The sequence below is a fragment of the Leptinotarsa decemlineata genome, unplaced genomic scaffold (assembly GCF_025532065.1).
Source record: "Leptinotarsa decemlineata unplaced genomic scaffold, Ldec_3_MD MMD2_tig00000133_RagTag_RagTag, whole genome shotgun sequence".
Taxonomy (NCBI): domain Eukaryota; kingdom Metazoa; phylum Arthropoda; class Insecta; order Coleoptera; family Chrysomelidae; genus Leptinotarsa; species Leptinotarsa decemlineata.
In genome coordinates, this window is record NW_027412542.1 from 1,754,366 (window position 1) to 1,775,480 (window position 21,115).

The 21,115-nt window shown below is 36.2% G+C and overlaps 1 protein-coding gene across 1 annotated transcript in view; it reads right to left on the reverse strand.

The window, feature by feature from the left end:
- Positions 1-5,433: 5,433 nt before the first annotated feature.
- The window catches only part of LOC111510276 (palmitoyl-protein thioesterase 1), a 34,929-nt gene continuing 19,247 nt past the window's right edge, over positions 5,434-21,115 (reverse strand). The window contains exons 4-5 of the mRNA XM_074172523.1: positions 10,742-11,018; positions 5,434-8,874 (exon numbers count right to left, since the gene is read on the reverse strand). Of these exons, the coding sequence (XP_074028624.1) occupies positions 8,746-8,874; positions 10,742-11,018 (406 nt within the window). The 3' untranslated portion in view covers positions 5,434-8,745. The remainder of the gene's footprint in view (positions 8,875-10,741; positions 11,019-21,115) is intronic.

The following is a 21,115-nucleotide window of genomic DNA, read 5'->3' on the forward strand; positions in this document are numbered from 1 at the left end:
TACCGATCACAGTGAATTTGATTCATACTTGTCCCTCCGGTTATTACAAAATGTAAAGTGAAAGAGACTAGAGTGTCTGCAATGCTGCTCAATATGTTAATAAAAGTTGTATATAGCTGAATAGTTGAATATAAGTTTTTAAATAGCTGAAATAATATCTTGTGTGGTTTCAGCCTCCGTGCAATTCTGTGTTTGCTTCTGAGAAATATCAGTAGTACATCATATTCGTTCAAAAACATTTTATAGTATATTCACAGTATAATTAGAGGCTTCAACGAAATGAGTGGCTCAATATTTTCACAGACAGCCAGGCTGCACTTGGAACACTGATGAACTCAAAAGTGACTCTTCGACTGGTCTGGGAAGGCCGTGAAGAACTGAAGAAACTGGCCGACTGGAATAGAATGCCTGTATACTGGGTGCTAGAACACTCAGATATCACAGACAATAACAAAGCTGATGAGTATGCAGATACGGATCTTCAACTTCATATGAAGGCCCTGAACCAACAGTGAGGGTACCAAAAACTTCAGTTCGGAACCGGATTGGTAAGTGGTTCTATAAGAAACATGAAGAGTACTGGAAAAATACACACGGGAAAACCCTTAGCTTCAGGCAATGAACAAAGAAACAGAGATATTTTATTCGAATGCCAGACACTCGATCACATGATGCGAATGGGACAACCCAAACTATTTCAAGAAAAATAAGACATTTCAGCAAGGGACCTGTTCGAACTAGTACAGGAAAAAAGATTGTTGGCATGAGTGCTATATAAAAGATGAAGGAAACCCTCAATGAGCTCATGAGGCTGCAGTACTTTCCAGAGACTTGAAAACAATGGACAAGTTGGATGGCTTCCAGGAAAAAAAGTTTATGAATGCAATCCCGAACATTTGAATATGATGAAGCTGTTCATGGATACCGTGATTGTACACTACTCTTAAGAAAATGCACACATAGAACATATTTTCAGAAGTTTTTGAAGACGAATTAATGTAATCTGAATGATGTTTTTCGACAAAAACGTGATTCACGTGATATTTCGGAAATGAATCAACAATTAAAGAAATAGTCAAAAACCGATGAGAAGCCACGAAAAAAGAACTTGCAAATGTGAATGAAAGCCTTCTTAGCAATTTTATGAGATATGCTGAATCATACTCAGCATATCCGTGTTAGGAATCACACGTTAATCACCTCGTTAGTCCTTAGCTCGCACAAGTTTCTGAACATCAGAGAGTTGTGATTCGTATGTTCGACAGTTGATTAACGGAAAAACAGATTTTAAACAGACATATATATCTAAAAGGTTCTGCTTGGAAAGCATTCCCGATAAAATTAGTGGCGAAAAAACTCAACATTGACTGTACCAGCAGCCATGAACAATTTATTCGGTTTTTGTGAAGATTTACCTTCTTCGTTCCTCCATAATTCTTCACACCTCATATCAAAAACTAGGGATTTAATGGACTAATGAAATCTATTACTCTATAATGCTTCTTCAGAGGTAATGGAAAAAAGTTAGACAGAAAAAATTGCGCCCTTGAACTTGATATTCTGTGATCTGTTGTGTAAAATTGACACAAAGCCCTGCTCTTTTCCACAACTTTCCTCTTTAATTTCACATAAAGGATGATAGGAACATTACTTCCCATATAGACAAGAATATGATGCGAATCAAATATATGAATAAAGCTAAGGTTAATTCGCAAGTGATTGATCCACCTTCTTCTTTTTTAGTGCGGTCAATGGACTTAGGTCATTTTTGCCCCCCAAATATGAGCTGCAGTCTTTGTGGTTCTGGTTACCTTTCAGTGGAAGAGCTTCATGAAACAAGAGCCGAATCGATCCGTCTACGAAACTCTTCATCACTTGGAAGGATCGATTGCAGCTTGAGAAATTGTTCTGATACAGATTATGTGAAACATGTCCTTCCTTAAAAATCAGTAGACAGTTGTCCTGAAAATCTTGAGAAAAAAATTGGATTAGATAATTCAGGAAACACTTGCTACATGAATAGCATTTTACAAGTGTTGTTCATGAGGAAGAACTTCAACAAAGAGGTTTTAACGATGAAAGAGAACGAAAATGTTTTCTACTTATTCACCAAACTCAAACAATTGTTCATGCAGCTGCAGTTTCGAAATAATGTATCATCTTTTCTACCAACCGATTTCCTAGAGTCTTTGAAGTCCACTAGATACTCGTTAGGATAACATTAGGATAGGGTTCTTGTTGAATACTCTTTGTGACCATAAAAATAGCAAAATCAATGCTCCTGACCGCTCTGGATTAAATGATTCCATACAGTCTACCTTGTCTTTTGTTTGTAGATCTTTTGCTGGAAAAATCCTCACTTGTTTACTTTGTAGTAAATGTTTAAGAGGTAGCAAAAACGTATGCGATTTTCTGGAACTTCAACTAGCGTTTTCTAATATGAATGATAACCATTTCGAGCAAAGCTTATTGTCAAATCATCTGAAAATGGAACTCTCAACGGGTGATGATCACCTATATTACCAAACATGCGCCAAACTAACTGACTATTATAAGAAAACAAGTATAGTTGAGGCACTAGTCAATCTAATAATGACACTGATGATCTTCAAACATGACTCAACCTCTGACGAAAGTTCGAAATACATGAATACTTCAATCTAGCAGACCACTATTATAATCTTCATGCAGTCATTGTTTACTGTGGTTCTGGCGTTGAATTCGGTCATTGTGACGCATTGGTCGAAGACGAAACGGACTGGTTTAAGTTTGACGATAGTAGTGTCACGTTATTATTATTATTATTATTAAGTGTTCTGGCGTTGTTTTGAATTTATTGGAGCCTCTGGAGACACCCTACATTTTGTTTTATGAAAGAGAAGACATTGGTGGATCAAGATCTTCAGATGATGTGGTGCTGCAGGTTTTTTCTGGGTTTTCCTGTAGCTGAAAAACCAAATGCGCCACTGGAATCAATGAAATCGACCTGGAGCGCCAATTAATGTCTGTTGTTTCATAATTTCATGATTTGTATTACTTTCTTCTTTAATATATGTTTGCATGAAAGTAGTAACCATCAAATATCATACAAGTATATGTTTCAACTTGAGAAAAATTATTATATTATATTCATTGTGTTACATAGGGGCCCTCTATTGGATTTGAAATCGTTTACGGACGCCTCTGGAGATGCATTAGCCAAACAGGCAGTGTATAATATAACTAATGGACGACAACACTGATTGAAAAATTTCACAAAACACAAAACGCCTCTGAAAGAGAGAGTATGATTGAATGAGAATCCGCGCTCGCTGTTTCACGGTATCCTTCAAACAGGTATAATGAATGATAAATCCCATTCCCATATTTTGAAAACAAACTGGATTATTCGCGATGGATATTTTCAGCGGGTTTTTGATCTTCCGGGATGGAGGCGATTTTTCAGAATTCATCAGGAAAAAGGGATGATCTATTGTTTTGCTCTTAGTATGAGAATCTTATCAGGTTTATTTGATTTGAAGAAAATAAATCATAAATATCAGACATATGAATAACACTTATAACAGTTTGATTCATCCATTGCTAATTTTGGTGAAATGTATAACGGTTCACTTCAATAAAAATAGTATCAAAACCGAAAATGCCGCTTAGAGATAGAGTCAATCAAAAAATATCCAAACTAGGAAACCAATATTTTCAATAATTATAGTACCTACACTTGGTGTGAAAACCACGTGGTAAATATCAATATTTAAAAAATCGCGGATAAACACATCAATAATAGCTATTTATGATATGAGTGTTAAAAAATTTGCGACACGAGCTTATATGCCCAAAAAATAAAAAAAACTCTTACGTTTGAACAAGTCCAGAGGTTTATAAATGAGGCGCCAAATGAAACATTTTTTATGATAAAAGTTGCCACTTTTTTCGAAATATAGCCTGCCGACGTAAAGAGCTGTGCCATTTATTAATAAAAGACTTCATAATTCATTGTTCAAATTCCAAATACAAAAACGAAATTTGGTCGTTCTTTTTGCATTGTTGGAAAAAAACATGTACTATTTTGATAAATACGTTGCATTACGCCCTTCTGTTATCAACCATCAACGTTTTTTCTGAAACACGTTTGAAAAAATACCCTTTACCATTGCTGAATTTCTGAACCTCCCGGAACCAAAGGAATATAAAGGTCACTGTTTCGGAAGGTCTTCTGATTCTTTGCTAGCAGGATCAGGAGCAAATATAACGGATATTAAGAAACATGGATGATGGAAGTTTACAACAGTAGCTGAGGGTTACATCGATCAATATATTTCTTATAAAAAGGATATTGCTAAAAGAAGAATCCCAACAGCTAGTCTAGCATTACAGCATCATCCACTTCACTTCAAGAATTAAATGTTAATGCCCATGAAATTGTCAACGCAACTATTTCAAATATATTACAAGGCTCTTCAACATCGCAAGGTATTAATATCAGCAGTTGTTCTAATTGTATTTTTCATATTATTGTTCATAAATAATAATGTAATTAATGTATATAATACATTTATAACAGAATTTAATTGAATCTATATCTATTGTTCATAATAAAACTTCCTTGAAAATTGAATAATTATGTTTTGTTTTTTGCTATTTGGACGAAAAAAATCGTGTTAAAAATACTTTCAACACTAGTGTGAAAAATATTTCAAACGCGTTACTTTGTTAAACATCATCTTTTAATACTCTTGACAACCATTAAAAATGTCACTACTTTTAATGATAGTTGTACAAAAAAATATTTATACTCCGGTTGACAACGAAATCATTATAGATTAAGGGTGAAAATTTGAAATTTGGAATGAGGGTATTATTCAATGGAGCCCATATTTCTATAATGAAGAAACAATTGATAACCTATTGTTATTTAATCGGAAATAAATCCAAATAAAGAAATCTGAATAAAATCACGTATATTTCTCAGATCATTTGATATAACATTATCTTCTCGACAATAAAACAAAAGTGATAATCTATTTCTAAAATGCACCATTAGAGCCATTTTCTTTAAATTCAATATGGCACTATGACTTTACACAAGTTGAAATTTCTTACCAATTTACGCACTTTCCATTTTTTCAAGTGCCATTTTCACTTCATTAATTTCGAAAAATTTTATGGCAGGTGGTATGTTTCAAACTACAACTTGGAAATGGAAATGGAAGGCAAGGCAAAGGTTCTTTCAACATGGTAAATTAAGATATCATATCAACGCAATATAGTTCTGTGATAGGTTATATATTCGGTAAAGGAAATATCAAGCTGTTTCAAAAGTTTTGTCCGTTTTAATGTTGTGTTTTTCTAGCTTCATATCTTAATGAATATTTATTTTACTCTGCCATGATATATACTGATCGATAGAGAATTTTATACTCTATACATTGATGCTGCCTCTTTTCAGCTTATAATTATGTGATTTGTTGCCATCATAAACTAAGGCGGAAGAACTGGATGTCAGCCCCCATGCGATTTTTGATGGTTTAAAACATATTGGAAAGGACAAAAACTTCGAATACTGGGTGCTTCACGATTTGAACAATCAACAGAAATCGTCACGTTTCAAAGTCTGTTCCTCTTTGCTTTCGCGCAACCAAAACGATCCTTTTCTGGATCGAACCGCCACGTGTGATCAAAAGTGGATCCTCTACGACAACGTGAGACGTTCAAGACAGTGGCTGGACACCGATGAGCTATCCAGGCACTTTCCAGAAGGAAAAACCCATCAAGAAAGGACATGGTGATTCACTATGACTTTCTGCAACCGAGTAGCAGTAGCAGCCGGCACTGATTCAAATGGCGCTTATTTGAATTAAATTAAATTAGTATTCAAATCAAATCAAATAAAATCAAAATATACTTTAGTGTCAGAAGATTTTGTATCCCATCGATAAAGCTTTGTAGGTATAAATATAAGCATAACTAATGGTGTATAGATAAAAACTGGCAATTAATAAAGGTTTTAATGAAACAGGTACAAATACAATAAAAATAAATATAAAATGGAATACACTTTTAAAATGATTCATTAAAATACTCTTGCAAACTATAATAGAGTCTATCAGCTAGCAAATTTCTAACTGCTTTCTTGAATGTACGTTGGTCAGAGACCTTATATCTGCTGGTAAGTGATTGAATAATTTTCCGTCATAATAAAAAATGGAATCCTTGATTAATGTTCAGTTAGGTATAGCAAGTCTTATATCAAATATGATATTACGAGTAGCATAAGGAGAAGAGACAAAGTCAAACTCCGTTTTATGTTTGTGCACCAAACATACAGTTTCAAGAATGAACAGTGCAACGACGGTTAAAATCTTATTGGCCGCAAAATAATTACTGCATGATTCCCTAGGTTTAACTTTACAAAGACATCTTACTGCCTTTTTCTGTAATATCAACGCAGATGAGAGATGAGGGTTGCACTGCATGTTCCCCAAAATGGTATTCCATATATTCCACAATATATATATATATATATATATATATATATATATATATATATATATATATATATATATATATATATATATATATATATATATATGCTGAACTGGTTTTTCCGGGTATTTGATCCGTGTATGTGATATTATCTCTAATTTCACCGACGTTTCGACAAAATCTCATTTGTCATTATCAAGGTGTGCTGTTACGTGTTCAGAAGTTTGTTGACCTTGCTCAACTCACTTCTTACTATACTGGTAAAATGGTATTCGTTACGTGTTCAGAGATAGAGTAGTCCATAAACTCTCTACTACCTACTACTTACATGTTGTTGAGTTTTACCTGAGTTCTTCTTCTTCTTAGTTGACCTCATCTCCCCGTTAAGGTATCGAATATGAAATCTGAAGTTTTCACGGATAGGAATATGCTGAACTGGTTTTTCCGGGTATTTGATCCGTGTATGTAAAACTCAACAACATGTAAGTAGTAGGTAGTAGAAAGTTTATGGACTACTCTATCTCTGAACACGTAACGAATACCATTTTACCAGTATAGTAAGAAGTGAGTTGAGCAAGGTCAACAAACTTCTGAACACGTAACAGCACACCTTGATAATGACAAATGAGATTTTGTCGAAACGTCGGTGAAATTAGAGATAATATCACATACACGGATCAAATACCCGGAAAAACCAGTTCAGCATATTCCTATCCGTGAAAACTTCAGATTTCATATATATATATATATATACATATATATATATATATATATATATATATATATATATATATATATATATATATATATATATATATATATATATATATATATATATAGTCAAATCATTAATATTCAACAAAATCAGAACTGGACCCAACACAGAACCCTGTGGCACACCAGATATGATTGCCCTGCTTTCTGAGAGTTCCGATGTTCTTACCATTTGTCTTCGGCCTGAGAGGTTCGATTCAAACCAATTGTACGTCACCACTCTGCAGCCATACCGGTGAAGTTTTTTTAGTGATAATTCATGAATAACACAATCAAAAACCTTCGAAAGGTCACAGAAAATTACGGCAGCTACTTCACCAGCATTTATTTCTGAATAAAGTTTATAAAGGAAAGAGAATATTGCATCACTTGTATCTTTCTCCGTCTGGAACCCAAATTGGTTATTACTCATGATATCATGCAAATTCAAGAAATCATTCAATCATTTATTCACTAATTTTTCAATAATTTTCGCTAAGGTTGGAATTACAGAGATGGACCGCAGATTGGAGGGTTAATGTAAATCACCACCTTTATGTAGGGGAATAACAATTGAAGTCTTAAAAGGAGGAGGGAATGAGCCAGTTTCGAAGGAGGCAATAATGAGATTAACTAAAGTTTCCAATGCATTGCCTGGTAGATTCAAAAGTATTTTTACAGAAATCTCATCATACCCAGCGGTATTTTTATTTCTGATGTCGTTCAAGGTTTCAATTAGTTCATGAATATCTGTGTTATACAAAATGAGGCTATCATCGATATTAATATTTTCTAGATTGAATAAGGGAAATCATAAGGCACGCGAATAGTGCTGCTTAGCTTTTGAGCAATGGTGCAGTAGAATTCATTTATTTTGTTAGGATTTAATGGGATATTAACCTTTGTTTTGTTTGATTTTCCTCTGAGGTCATTTATTATGGACCAAGTCTCTTTAATTTTGTTAGTTGATTCTCCAATTCTGTTTCTGTAATACATTTTCTTTGCTAACCTGATAGTTGATTCATAAATTTTACGGTACCTCGTGAGGTATATACAGATAAATTGGTCATTCGTGAATTTCCTAATGTAATGCAGTGAGCGTAAGTTTTTTGTGGAATTTTTCAGTACTTTCGTCACCCACGGCTTTTTGCGCTTTGATTTGATTTTCTGTATAGGAAAAGATCTATCATACACGTCCAATAATATGGTATGAAATGATAAATAAAAAAGGATTATATTTGGTCAGACTGTGATATTATAGTTAGAAGTAGACGCATAAAAACGGACGAAACTTCTGAAACAGCCCAATACCCAAATTAATTGTAAAATAGATTACGCATCTTGCATATTTGATGATTCTACTCGTCACTGAATTTTATTTTATATCTATCATCTATAAGCGATGAACTAACACTTCCACCTATGAATATTATACTCATTCAACTCGAAGAATAATTTTGTTCTTGATTTTGAATGATCCTTCAAGAATACTGTGTATTTTTTCCTGTTTCAGCTCTTCAGAAAAGGTTTCAGAATATTTTCTTCGAACCAAGTCCACTCGAACATGAGATGGTCACCTTCGACTGACAGAAAGTGGAGCTTTGACTGTTTATCCATTTTCTGCAATCCCAAGCGATCCTGTGAATAAAACATATATAAGAATGAAATAAAATCATCTAACAATACACGAGAAGAACTATGAAAATATGAATTTAACAACAATATTTACTTTTTTTCAGTAGACTAACTTCATCATTGTGGATTTTACCCTAAGAAGTGGTGAACTAAGAAGTTTTTAAATACTCAACATGCCACTGTCGAGTAGTCAAAAAAGGTGAACATTTTGTACATTGCCTTTTCCTGATCATATAATATGTTTAAAATATGTTTTTCCGTTAACCAGCTGTCCCACCCTTACGAACGGCAACCCTCCGAAGTCGAAACTTGACTGGGGACTGAGCTGAGGACTAACGAGGTCTAACCTTTTGACATGTGATTCCTGATACGGATTGGACGATATCAAGTGAAAATCGATTGAACCACCGACTCACACATCGGTCGATTGAGAGTGCACAAAGCACCTACCTCAAACCGCCCGGCTATCTCCAAATGACCTTCTGAGGTCAACTCAAAGTTGTTACCTTGAGTTGAGTATGTTTGATAATGTTTGTTTGAAGGTGATTAACAATATTTCATGATGAATTTCATTAATTCGGACTTCCATTGTCTACTATATAAAATGATTTGAAATCCCTGAAACAACTGAATGAATAGCTAAAAATAACAATTATCAAAAAAACCTGAAATGAAATAATAGTGAAAAAAAATGTAAGTAAAAATAAAACAATTGAACAAAAATAAATAAAAATAAAGAAATGAAAAAGGAAATAAAAATGAAAAGTAAAAAAAATAAAAAGTTGAGAAATTCCAAGTCACGTTAGTTCACGACGTTTCGATTGTTAGTATCTACAATCGTCTTCGGGTGATGACTGGACTGATTCCTCCGAGAGATGACTATTTATAGGTCGCTCGAGTACTTTCACTTATCCGCTTTCCATTTTCCGTTTCACTGGTTCCGTGGGAGTGACCGTTTGGCGGGAGTTGGCCATTTTCGCTTGATGATGGGTTTCCATATGTTGCGTATTTCTACGCTGGCTTGGCTGAATACGTTGTTGGACAGCATGTATGCGGCTTCCCTGAATTTTCCCCTGAACCATTGGTTTACATACATGTTATCCAACAACGTATACAGCCAAGCCAGCGTAGAAATACGCAACATATGGAAACCCACCATCAAGCGAAAAATGGCCAACTCCCGCCAAACGGTCATCTTCCACGGAAGCAGTGAAGCGGAAAATGGAAAGCGGGGATAAGTGAAAGTACTCGAACGACCTATAAATAGTCATCTTTCGGAGGAATCAGTCCAGTCATCACCCGAAGACGATTGTAAATATTAACAATCGAAACGTCGTGAACTAACGTGATTTGGAATCTCTCAACTTTTTTTTTATTTTTTATTTTCTTTTTCTTTTTTTTTAATTTTTATTTATTTTTGTTCAATTGTTTTATTTTTACTTGTATTCTTTTTTCACTATTATTTCATTTCAGGTTTTTTTGTGATTGTTATTTTCAGCTATTTATTTTTAATTCTTCCCTTTCAGTTGTTTCAGGGATTTCAAATAATTTTATATAGTAGACAATGGAAGTCAGAACTATTGAAATTTATGTTCGATAAGTTATTTTATTTCCGTGATAAAAAATATTGGTTTCCATTAAAAAAACTTCAGTTGACCTCCAAACAATTTTCAAGGTCTTCGAGAAGGTAAAATCCTCAGATGGACAAAAAACCTCAATCCTTGGTTTTATGGCTCTATTTCGAATCCAGTTATCTCTATATTTGAAATCATCATAGAACATTGAAAGACAACTCTAGTTGCTATTTCTACATTAGTTTTTCCACTTCAACAAACACCTTAGTCAAAAGAGTGAACAAAATCTAACTTACATCTATATACAAGTCGGATTCTTGTAGACTTTCAGTCTCAACAGATTGTCCCGGTTTGTAGAATCCAAACCATTCAGTTTCCAGAGGTACAATCATGCTATCATTCTCAAATTTTACCATGACGAAGTTTTCCACTGCCTGAAGATTGTGAATATATTCCGTATTCAACACTTTTTCGTTATTGATATCCGACAGGAAAGTACTGTGATCTCTGTAGATTTGCTCGTTGAGCGGATCATGCCAGAATGTAGCTTGTACTATCATTTTCTGAATTTCGCTGAAAAAGAAGACTCTGTCATTTAATTTAAGATATTTTGGTCAACTCAATGAGAAGTAAATGCAACAACTGGAGGAAAAAGATGAGAAATATGAAGAAGTGGCAAGGAGACTGATAATGAATGATTTATTTCGTTTCGTAACAAACTTAATACGAGTATTTGAATATGATCGTTTTATAGTTTTCTCACAGTATTATGGAATGAATGTGAAGTGTATTCGGCAAAAACTCATAGAAATAAGTGGAAAATACTTATCATCTCCTGAAAATGCCAACTTGGTTAGTAAAACACCCATAGTGAAGAGTATTACAGTTCTGATGTTTGCGATCAGTGCCCGTTTAGGATACACTGATACTAATTTCGACAATAATCCAGATGTAGGCGTTCCACAAAATTTCAAAAAAATGTTGGTAACAATTTTTCACTATATGGTTAACACATTTTGTTGAAAATCATGTTGATTTGGTTATCTGAGTCTGCTATATTTCTTTCGAAAAAAGGAAAAAAATCAATTTTGTAACCAATACATCTTCGGAAATTTTTCATGTGAATATTTTTTTCGATAGGATTTCAAATAAAACATATACATGGGTGGTCAGTTGATATGATACATCCTGTATATTATTCTGAATTTGGGTATCTGGGTATATGGGTATCTGGAAAGACTTCAATGAACTTTTCTGAATAATTTTCATCAATAAATGATGCATAATAAGTTTTCTTTTATCCTAGTAAGCTATGATTGCTCGAAAAAGATTATATTGCATTATGAAAAAACAACGACACACTCTAAATAAAAAATATTCAGGGATATGTGACACACTGTATATGCATACCTACCTGTCTGATAAAATAACCTCAGTTATTTCTATAGGATATGTTGCTGGATCAGAGTTGAAACAAATGTCTGACCGAAAAAGTTTGGAAAGTATGAATACCTTTTTATTTAGCATATTTGTAGTGTATGTGTATCTATGTGTATCGTCCATCCTGTTCTTTTCTAGGAAGGTGGACAGGTCTCTGGGAGACATCTTTATATCGGGAGGTGTAGGCCAAAACTCGCCGAACACATACTCTTTTATTGACGATAATTTCGGACATTTACATAGGACATGCCTGGCAGTTCCATCTTCCTGCATAGAGGTGTGTCCACTAACTCCATATTGTGGATGTGTTTCCTTAGTTGACAGTGGCCAGTCAGAAATTCTATTGTCAAGCATAGGTTTTTCCTGGTCATCGCCAGATATTTCTTCGGCGCCAGCTTGCCAGGGTCGCCAAGATTCTGGCAAGATTGCATCCTTTGATTTCATCCTATCTCTTTAATGATTGAGCATGGGTGTGACGTTTGGCTAGTTCTGCAATTGTCGAAGTCATCAGGCCGTGGGTGCCATTGGGTCCTAAAATTCCTAGTCCAGCCGCTTCCTTGGCTGAAAAGTCGGCAATGCGATTACCTTCACTCCTGTCGTGCCCTTTAATCCACCTTAGGATAATGTTATTATCTACCGAGGCTTTGGCTAAATCTTGGTGGCACTTTGGTACTAGCTCTGAGGTATCACCGCTTTGGTAAAAGATATAAATGCAAGCTTCATAACGGGTGTATTTCCGGCATGTTCAAAAACAGCAATTGTTATTCCTTTGCACAAAGGAGGTGACACTAACAATCCTGCCAACAACTGAGGTTGTTGTGGTTAAGTATTAATCGATTAGAGACACACCAGTCACTGAATTTATGAAGTTCGTTAACTTTCTCATCAAATTCACATTCATTTTCACTGTGACATCGGCATATAATACTAAGCAATCCGCATTCATACATATACTCTGGCAGATCATTGATGAACATAAGGAAAATCAATGGACCCAGTATAGATCCTTGTGGTACTCCTAGATTGTTGTTATGCAATTCAAATCGTGCTCCATTGAGTTTCACAATATTTTTTCTGTGTCTCAAAAATGACATGAACCACTTCGAAATAGTTCCACGAATTCCTAGTGAGTACAGTTTGGTTTCAGTATGATCTAGATCTAGGCAATCAAAAGCTTTCGTGAGATCGAAAAAAAGAGCACCTACATGTTTTTTTCTATCGAGATTTTTATAGATGTACTCAACAAATGTACAACTAGCTGTCTCAGTAGATCTCCCAGGATAGAGTCCTTAATTATTTTTTGTTTGTCAAGGTAAGGTATCAGTCTATTGTACATAGTTCTCTCGATTATTTTGCTTATAATGTTGGGTACAGTTATTTGCCTATAGTTATCCATTGAGAGAGGATCGTCTTTTTTATAAATTGGAGTTACCATGCCAAGTTTAAGTTCTTCAGGAAATAGAAAATTTATTATATTTGTGAGCGGTTCAGCGATTTGCAAAGCTACGCTCTTTACCAATTTTGTTGAGATGCAGTCAACAGTAGTGTAACAAAGAGACTTCTGGCGCAATGGGAGTGGGGGTAACCTATCAGCGTCATCGAAATCGACGCAGGATGGAACGAGTATAGTAGCGATTTTAGCGTGGAACTCCGCCCCTCGGCCCCCTTGGTACTCCACCTAACCTATCGGCCCCCTTGGTACTCCACCTAACCTATCAGCTCCCTCGGCCCCTTCAGTCACGTGATTTTAAATAAAAAAAGTTTATAGTTATGAGATTCGAACCTGGGTCGTCCGCGCCGTAGACATTGTCCTTAGCCTCTACACCATCGTAAGATATTGAAGTTAACTGCGAATGTTGGGTATTTATAGCGTTAGTTTTGTCAGGACCGAAATTGACTCATTCATTATACTTGACAGCATTTTTATTTTTGATTTCCGTAGAATGTAATCGTCATTATCATATTGAAGATAGGAAAATATACTTAGATTTGGGAAATAATTAATATTTCATGTAAAGATGTGTATGTGTGTGTAAGAGCGAGAGGCGCGTGTGACGTAATCGATGCAAAGAGAGATGGAGGAGATTGAGGTTTTACCGGTTGCTAGTGCAAGCAGGTGTTGCCAGTTGTACAATAAATCAATGTTTATGGAGTAATGTAGCGTTGCCGGTTTGAAAATTAAGTTATAGAATACACAGAGTCATCTATGAGTCACTAGCTGAACTATCTATTGGTTGAAGAAGGACACTGTAAACACTAGACTCATAAGACTGCATCTGTCAAATGTTAATACATGCCAGCATGTCAGGTTCGGCGTTGCCAGTTGTACAATAAATCATTGTTTATGAGGCAATGTAGCGTTGCCGGTTTTGGAATTAATCGTGAACTACTCGACGAAAATTGGAAGCGCGAAAGTTATATATTAATAATAATGAATCAGATTCAAGAAAAAACATTACAGATTAATGAGGCTGTATCGTTTCAAAGTGTGATCCCTCAATGTTACAAGGTATTTCAAAATACATCATTGAAAACAAACATGACGTCGAAGTGTACAGGGTGCGTCAAAATATACCATTTAAGAAAAAACATGTCAGTTCAACAGAAGTCTAGCATTCCAACATGCCAAAAGGGCACTATGTTTCGTATCTTTGTTAACCAAGTTAGCATCATCAGGAGAAAGAGGAGATTCAAAAGTGTCGAGAGGTTAAGCGTTGTGGACTTAACGTGAGGGCAATGGGAGAGCGAAGTATTCGACAATGACATTTCAAAATACGTGGTTTTCCGTGCGTTTTCGATCGTTTTTCGTGCGTTGACGATCGTTTTTCGTGCGTTTTCGACCGTTTTACGTGCGTTTACGGTCGTTTTTCGTGCGCTTTCGATCGTTTTTCGTGCGCTTTCGAACGTTTTGCATACGTTTTCTATTTTTTGTTGAGGGTATCATAAGGCGGTGAGGTTAGATAAAAAAGAAGAAATGATTTGGAAATTTATTATACATTTTTATTTTGGTAATATATCACAAAGCCATTTGTATAAAATATCTACGTTTCGGAGACTGCAATTGTAGTTGGTTCGCTTGCGAATGTGATGCATACAGGGTGAGGTACCTTCGTTGTTGTCGAATGTGGGAACCAACCATGTTGTATTGTCATAGCCCTCCAAATTCACAACGCGTGTCGGTATATTCAACTCGTGAAATTTTTCAGTTAGAAAGTCATATTTTTGATGTCCTCGCACATAAATGACATCGACACCTTGTAGATTCTCCATGAGGATGGCATCCAATTGATTATATTCCACAAAGCCAGAGGAATACCTCAATCCGTGAATGTTTCGCTCCAAGTAACAGGCGGTACGACGATCTTCTTTACTCAAACTGGAAAATGGTGTGTTTGGCAGCAGTAAAAAGTTACTACACTGAATTCCAATCCTAATGGCTATTTCTTTAGGATGGAATTTTTGCTCGACGGTGAAGCCTTGAATATCTACAACAGCTATTCTCATGTTGACTCTTCGATTGATACTGAAGCAAAATAACATGTTCAGTTCCATTTTTTAATAATTTCGCTGAGTGGGAGGTGTTCTATGACAGTGTCGTGCACAATTATGCAATAGGCTCTAGTATTTTGAGGAAATCCCTCGGATGCTTCGATTTCAAGTTTTACATCAACACTGGAACTTTTGATGCTCTCATCCCTTCTGGAACAATCGATGACAAAGAGAGCTTTGTCCGTGAAGACGGTGGAAGTAAGAAGAGGATTATGTTGATTGGTTATTTTGTAGCTGAGACCAAATTGTGAGTAGTTGAAATAAGCTTGCGAAAAATTCCCCTTTGCAAAATTCAAATGCATATTTTCCTTGGGGTAATTCTCACCGTTAAGAGTGAGCGTTATATTGGTAATATTCAAATGATTGAATATTGTTGGATCATTGTTGACTTTAGTGTAGTCACGATTTTTTTGGAAACATACAATTACATAGCGAGGGCTTTCGAGGAACGAAGAAGTCTTGACGGCCCATATTTCATTTTTTGCACCTTGTGTGAGAGCTGGCAGCATATGAAGTTCCCATTTTCTGAACGGTATGAGAATAGGAGTGTCTGCTTGGATAGCTTTCAAAAGTTGCAATTTAATTTGATCATGCGGAAAGAGTCGTTTAACTTTCAGTTCGATATTTTCAATTTCCAATTTAACTTCCGTTTTCGGTGTTAGTGCAGCAGGAGTCTCTTCTATTTTGAAACAGTTGCTATCATCTCCAGCTCGTACTAATCGAATGGTATGTTTACCGTAGGAAACACACTGATAATCGTTGAAGATATTCAAAAAATGCTTGATGGGTATGAGCATGTTGAATGTTAGATGAGTTGTGTTGATGGCGCCTGTATTGTTGGGAAAAGTCCAACCGGAGGTGGCCAAGTGTTTGATATCTTCGTCGGTGTAGATGAGAAAGCCTCTAACAGTACTAACAATTCCAAGTTCACGAACTGCTTCCAATTCCTTACCACTCTGCTCATAACTAGCAGATTGAAACATGAAAGCACCAGCATTGTTTACGAATGACACCTTACCGTCCCCTTTAGTTTTCTCAACTTTTCCACTAATGAACAGCAGACTATCGTACAAAGCATCGTAGGCATCAGATTGATTGATGTTAATTTCAATAACATCGTTGTTGCGAAAAGATTTGACATATGGATAGTAGGTCCGCCATTCTATCTTTTGTATGGACTCATCGATTTGCGGTTTTCGGAAAATGTTGAACACTTGATTGGACAACATGATAACCAAGATATTCCAGAAACAATTTATTTTCCGTTGTCAATAGTTGTCGACTAGTGAAGGTCTTGGTGAAGACTGATTTGGGGTATGGAGGTGTATTATTTTTATAGATAGTCAGCACCATACTTCCGCTTCAATTCCAAACGAATTATTATTTCTTCGTTTCGGAAATCAATGAGCCTAGAATGTTGGTCGAGCACTCGCAGCGTGATATTGTTTATTTCGTCTCTATGTGCAATAGGTAGGTAAATGGGGTGATTAGGTATTTCGTCAATTGCATACCCCGGATCAACACCAACAGCAAATTCGTATATCGTATGAGTCGGTGTGTCGTTGTAGAAGGCTCCAAACGTAATGTTGCTATCTATGTGTATGGTGCGTACTTTAATGATATCCACAGGTAGATCGGATTCGTGATGTAAGTTTGGTTTGAGAACAGTAGATGAAAACCCCAGTATGTGAGCCAAGCTATTTGCAGGTCGGAAATCAATCGAGTGCTTCAGACAGAATATTTCACTTTTCAGGGTATTATTATTCGGTTTCAGATAGAAAAAATCCTCAGGGTTTTCCTTGAACGTTTTAGGCGTGATGTATTTGTTTATTAATTCTTCAATGTCACCAATTTCGTAAGATCCAAGAGGTATATCGATGCTTTTCTGTTTAGTTTTGTCAGCGTTTTCATAGTAGTAGAATTTCGTACCTTCTTCAATGTTGGGTATACTGTTGTACGAATGGAAACTGAGCAAAGCCAAAGTATATTCAGAATCAGAATCTAATCGAATGGGTGGATTGAAATCGATGGAGAGCGTCGAAGAACGACTCGTTAGCGTTAATATCATAGACATGACTGATATAATGTCAGTATGACATCTCCTTAAATAATGATTGAAACAATAACAACAACATTTTGCATAAAAATCATTTATTTCTACAATAATAACATTCTATTTGCGAACTCACAGGACCATAATACATTGCTTTTTGTAGCGATGACGCAGCTGATGTAGGTGGTGGTACCTCATGTCGGTAATGGATGAAACATGGTAAACGAATCTGCAAAGCGAATCGATGTTGGTAGTCCTTTGGTAATCTATGCCAAACATCCAATAATTCCCAAGGTTGAGCATTCTCAATCAAATAGTCGATCGATAAAGTTTTCAATTCAGCATCGGTTAAATCTCGCAAAGATTTATCTCCAACCATTTTTGCAGACATTATGGAGCAGAAACTGTAGGCACAGATGTCCGCAATTACTCTGGTCAAAATTTTGATACTGATCATTGTTATATGTAATCGTTATACCCCCTCCAAAATATCTGACCAATTCCATTGGAGGTTTGAGATTACCGAAACTATCAAAGTATTGTACAGCATTGCCGTTTTTAATGTAAGCTACCCAATGAGTGCCTTTATTCAATCGAGAATCCAAGTTCAATACAGCACATTCTCGCAGTCGAGGACCACGAGTTGGCAACGTGTCGCGCATAAAGACTCCACGAAAATGTGGAATTCTCATTTGACGGGCACATTTTTGAATTTCCGAATCGTATAATGCTCTATGGGGTAGCTTCAGTAGGAGTTTTTTTGCTTTTTCAAGTAAAGACCTCGCCCTTTGCGTTGCTGTTGTTTCTTTAGGAACAGACCAAATCCTCGAGGTGTTTTGCGTAGGTACAAACCGGAACCTAAATGTTCCATAGCTTTATTGTGACGTTGATCTTCTTCAAGTTTCTTTTTGGCATTTTTAGCATCTATTACGGTTTTTGCGATAGCGCCTGCTCCACCTGCCAACGAACCCAAAGCTGAAAGGGCAGCGAATATAGGGATGAGGGGAAGAATTCCTCCAGATTTTGCTTCAAATGGTATTATCCTAGGTATCCGTATGTTTTTACGTCCTCCAGCTTGACTCAATGCCATTTTAGCAGCTCGCAAAGCCGAAGCACTAGATTTCTTAATATTGGTAGGATGTGGCTTCCAATTTTTAGTAATTTTTTGTAGCATATTACGTCGAAAGGACAACCCCATGCCGAACTTACGTTTCGCTTTCATTGTTGTAGTAACGAGCCAAGCTGCAGCTTTTTCACCAAATCTAGCGTCTTTCGATTTAACGCGTTCCCAAGCTCTATTTTCCAACACTTGATCTGCTTTATGACGGTCTTCTAATGAGTCGCTTTGAGAGTACGCGATATCGTGATCTTTACAATATTCGTCCAAAGGATTTACACCGGTGTCACCGCGTTCCAATCTCTTTTTCAATTTGGTGCCTGGTCCGCAAAACTGATAACCAGGTAGATGTAATTCGAACGGGAGCTTATTGATAATCGAATTGACGACACCTGCACCGGAGTAAGTCAACATTGAGAATGATTGGGTGATGACTGTGATGTTTTTATTTATAAGCGTAGCGCACTCATTATCCAGCATCACATCATGAAAGTCGTTCAACAAGACAAGACATTACCTATTGAAAATTTAGACTTTTTGAATGAAGCCAACAATAGTAGTGTAGTTGGGAAGCATGGTATATTATTACCCAATTCGTTTCGTGCAATAATTTGTGGGCCGAGTGGTTGTGGAAAGACAAACGCTATCTTAACATTGCTATTCCACCAGAATGGCGCCAAATTTGAAAATATCTACGTATATTCAAAATCATTGTATCAACCTAAATATCAAGTGATTCAAGAAATTTTCAGTAAAGTCAAGGGGTTGGGATATTATCCGTTCAGGGAAAATGAGGATATCATAAGCCCTCACGAAGCCAAATCAAATTCCATATTCATTTTCGACGATGTCGCATGTGATGGCCAACAGAAAATTCGCGAATATTATTCTGTATGTAGGCATAAGAACATTGACGCCGCCTATCTTTGTCAGACATATTCAAAAATCCCCAAACAATTGATACGAGACAATAGCAATATGATTGTACTTTTCAAACAGGATGAAATGAATTTGAAACATGTATTCGATGAACACGTCTGTCCCGACATGTCTTTCGATGAATTCAAGAGAATGTGTGCCGAATGTTGGCAACATCGATATGGAACCGTTGTAATAATGAAAGATTTCGATAAGAATGGTGGACGTTATCGTCAAGGATTCGACAAATATATAAGTATACACAGTGCGTGATGTAGTATCATTCACCATCATGAAACCGTTGAGCAAAGAAGTTGATGTTATTCGAAAGAATAAGATCAACGAAATTGCACGCATCATTCGAAAAAAATATTTGGCTCTGAAATTGGGCAAATCCGAAGAAGATGAGTCATTGCAAAGATTTTTCAAACCTCTGTCTATTCCATTGAGGAAAATAGCTAATAAAACAGCAACACAGTCAGCTAGTACCCCATTGAAAACTGAGGCAAAAACCGAAGTCAAACAAGAGACAGTGGAAGAGCCTGAAACGACTCCATTCCAATCCCTCGTACATGTTGCAGGTACAGATGAGGATGACGATGATGATGATGAAAACGTCTTTAGTGGGTATGCAGAAGACGAACAAGACGACAACGTTGCGTCAGGCATAAATGAACAAGTTTTAGAAGAATATATCGATCAATATCCGATAATGTCTCAACCGTACATTAAAAAACATTGGGGAAATGACAAGGAAATCGACAAAGTATACGGTCCCATATATGATGGGGTATCTTCAAAATGGTTCCTAGGCCAAAAGGAAATCGATTTTGACAAGCGTAGCGGAAACATAAAATTGGCTGGGTATCACTGGAAAGGAACACCCGGTATATATGAACTGTTATTTCTCGACATGCCTGAAAATTATAACACTGAGGATTTGAATGTATACAAAAAGATTTTGAATTTATCGAGCGCTCACAAGAATTCGGCTGGGCATCTAAAAGGCACACAGAGATACAAGTACACCAACATAATCAAACCGTTGTTTCCTACAGCAGGAAATCGTCGTAAAACTGGTACTGGGTTTTTTCAACCTAAAACACCTCTCACTACTACTACTGCGATGACATCATGTCTACCCAAAACGTCACCTCTTGCAATGACATTCAATACGAAACCCATTGAATACATTTATTGGGACGATCCCAACGAGCTATGCGAACGTCTCAAATTATTGCTAGCCTCTCGAGATGCAGGAAATACTTCGCACAACAATGAAATCATTGCCATTTTGAATGAACTCAAAGAGGCAAAAATAATTCTATAAGATACACTACGTTCCCCAATACATTATCATTTTCAAAATGGTTATCGATAAGTTTGGACGTAGCGACAGCAACAGAAAGCGAAAATTGCCAACGCCCTCTGGAGGATGTTTGTTGCATTATACCTCAGATGGTAATATTCATTGTGGTGATGTGAAATTGTGTCATGTGAAGAGCCCCACCACTGATTACGATGTTGCTAATAAAAAGTATGTGGATGGAACCGATAATGAACTTGCTTCATTTATATATCAACTAGCTAAGA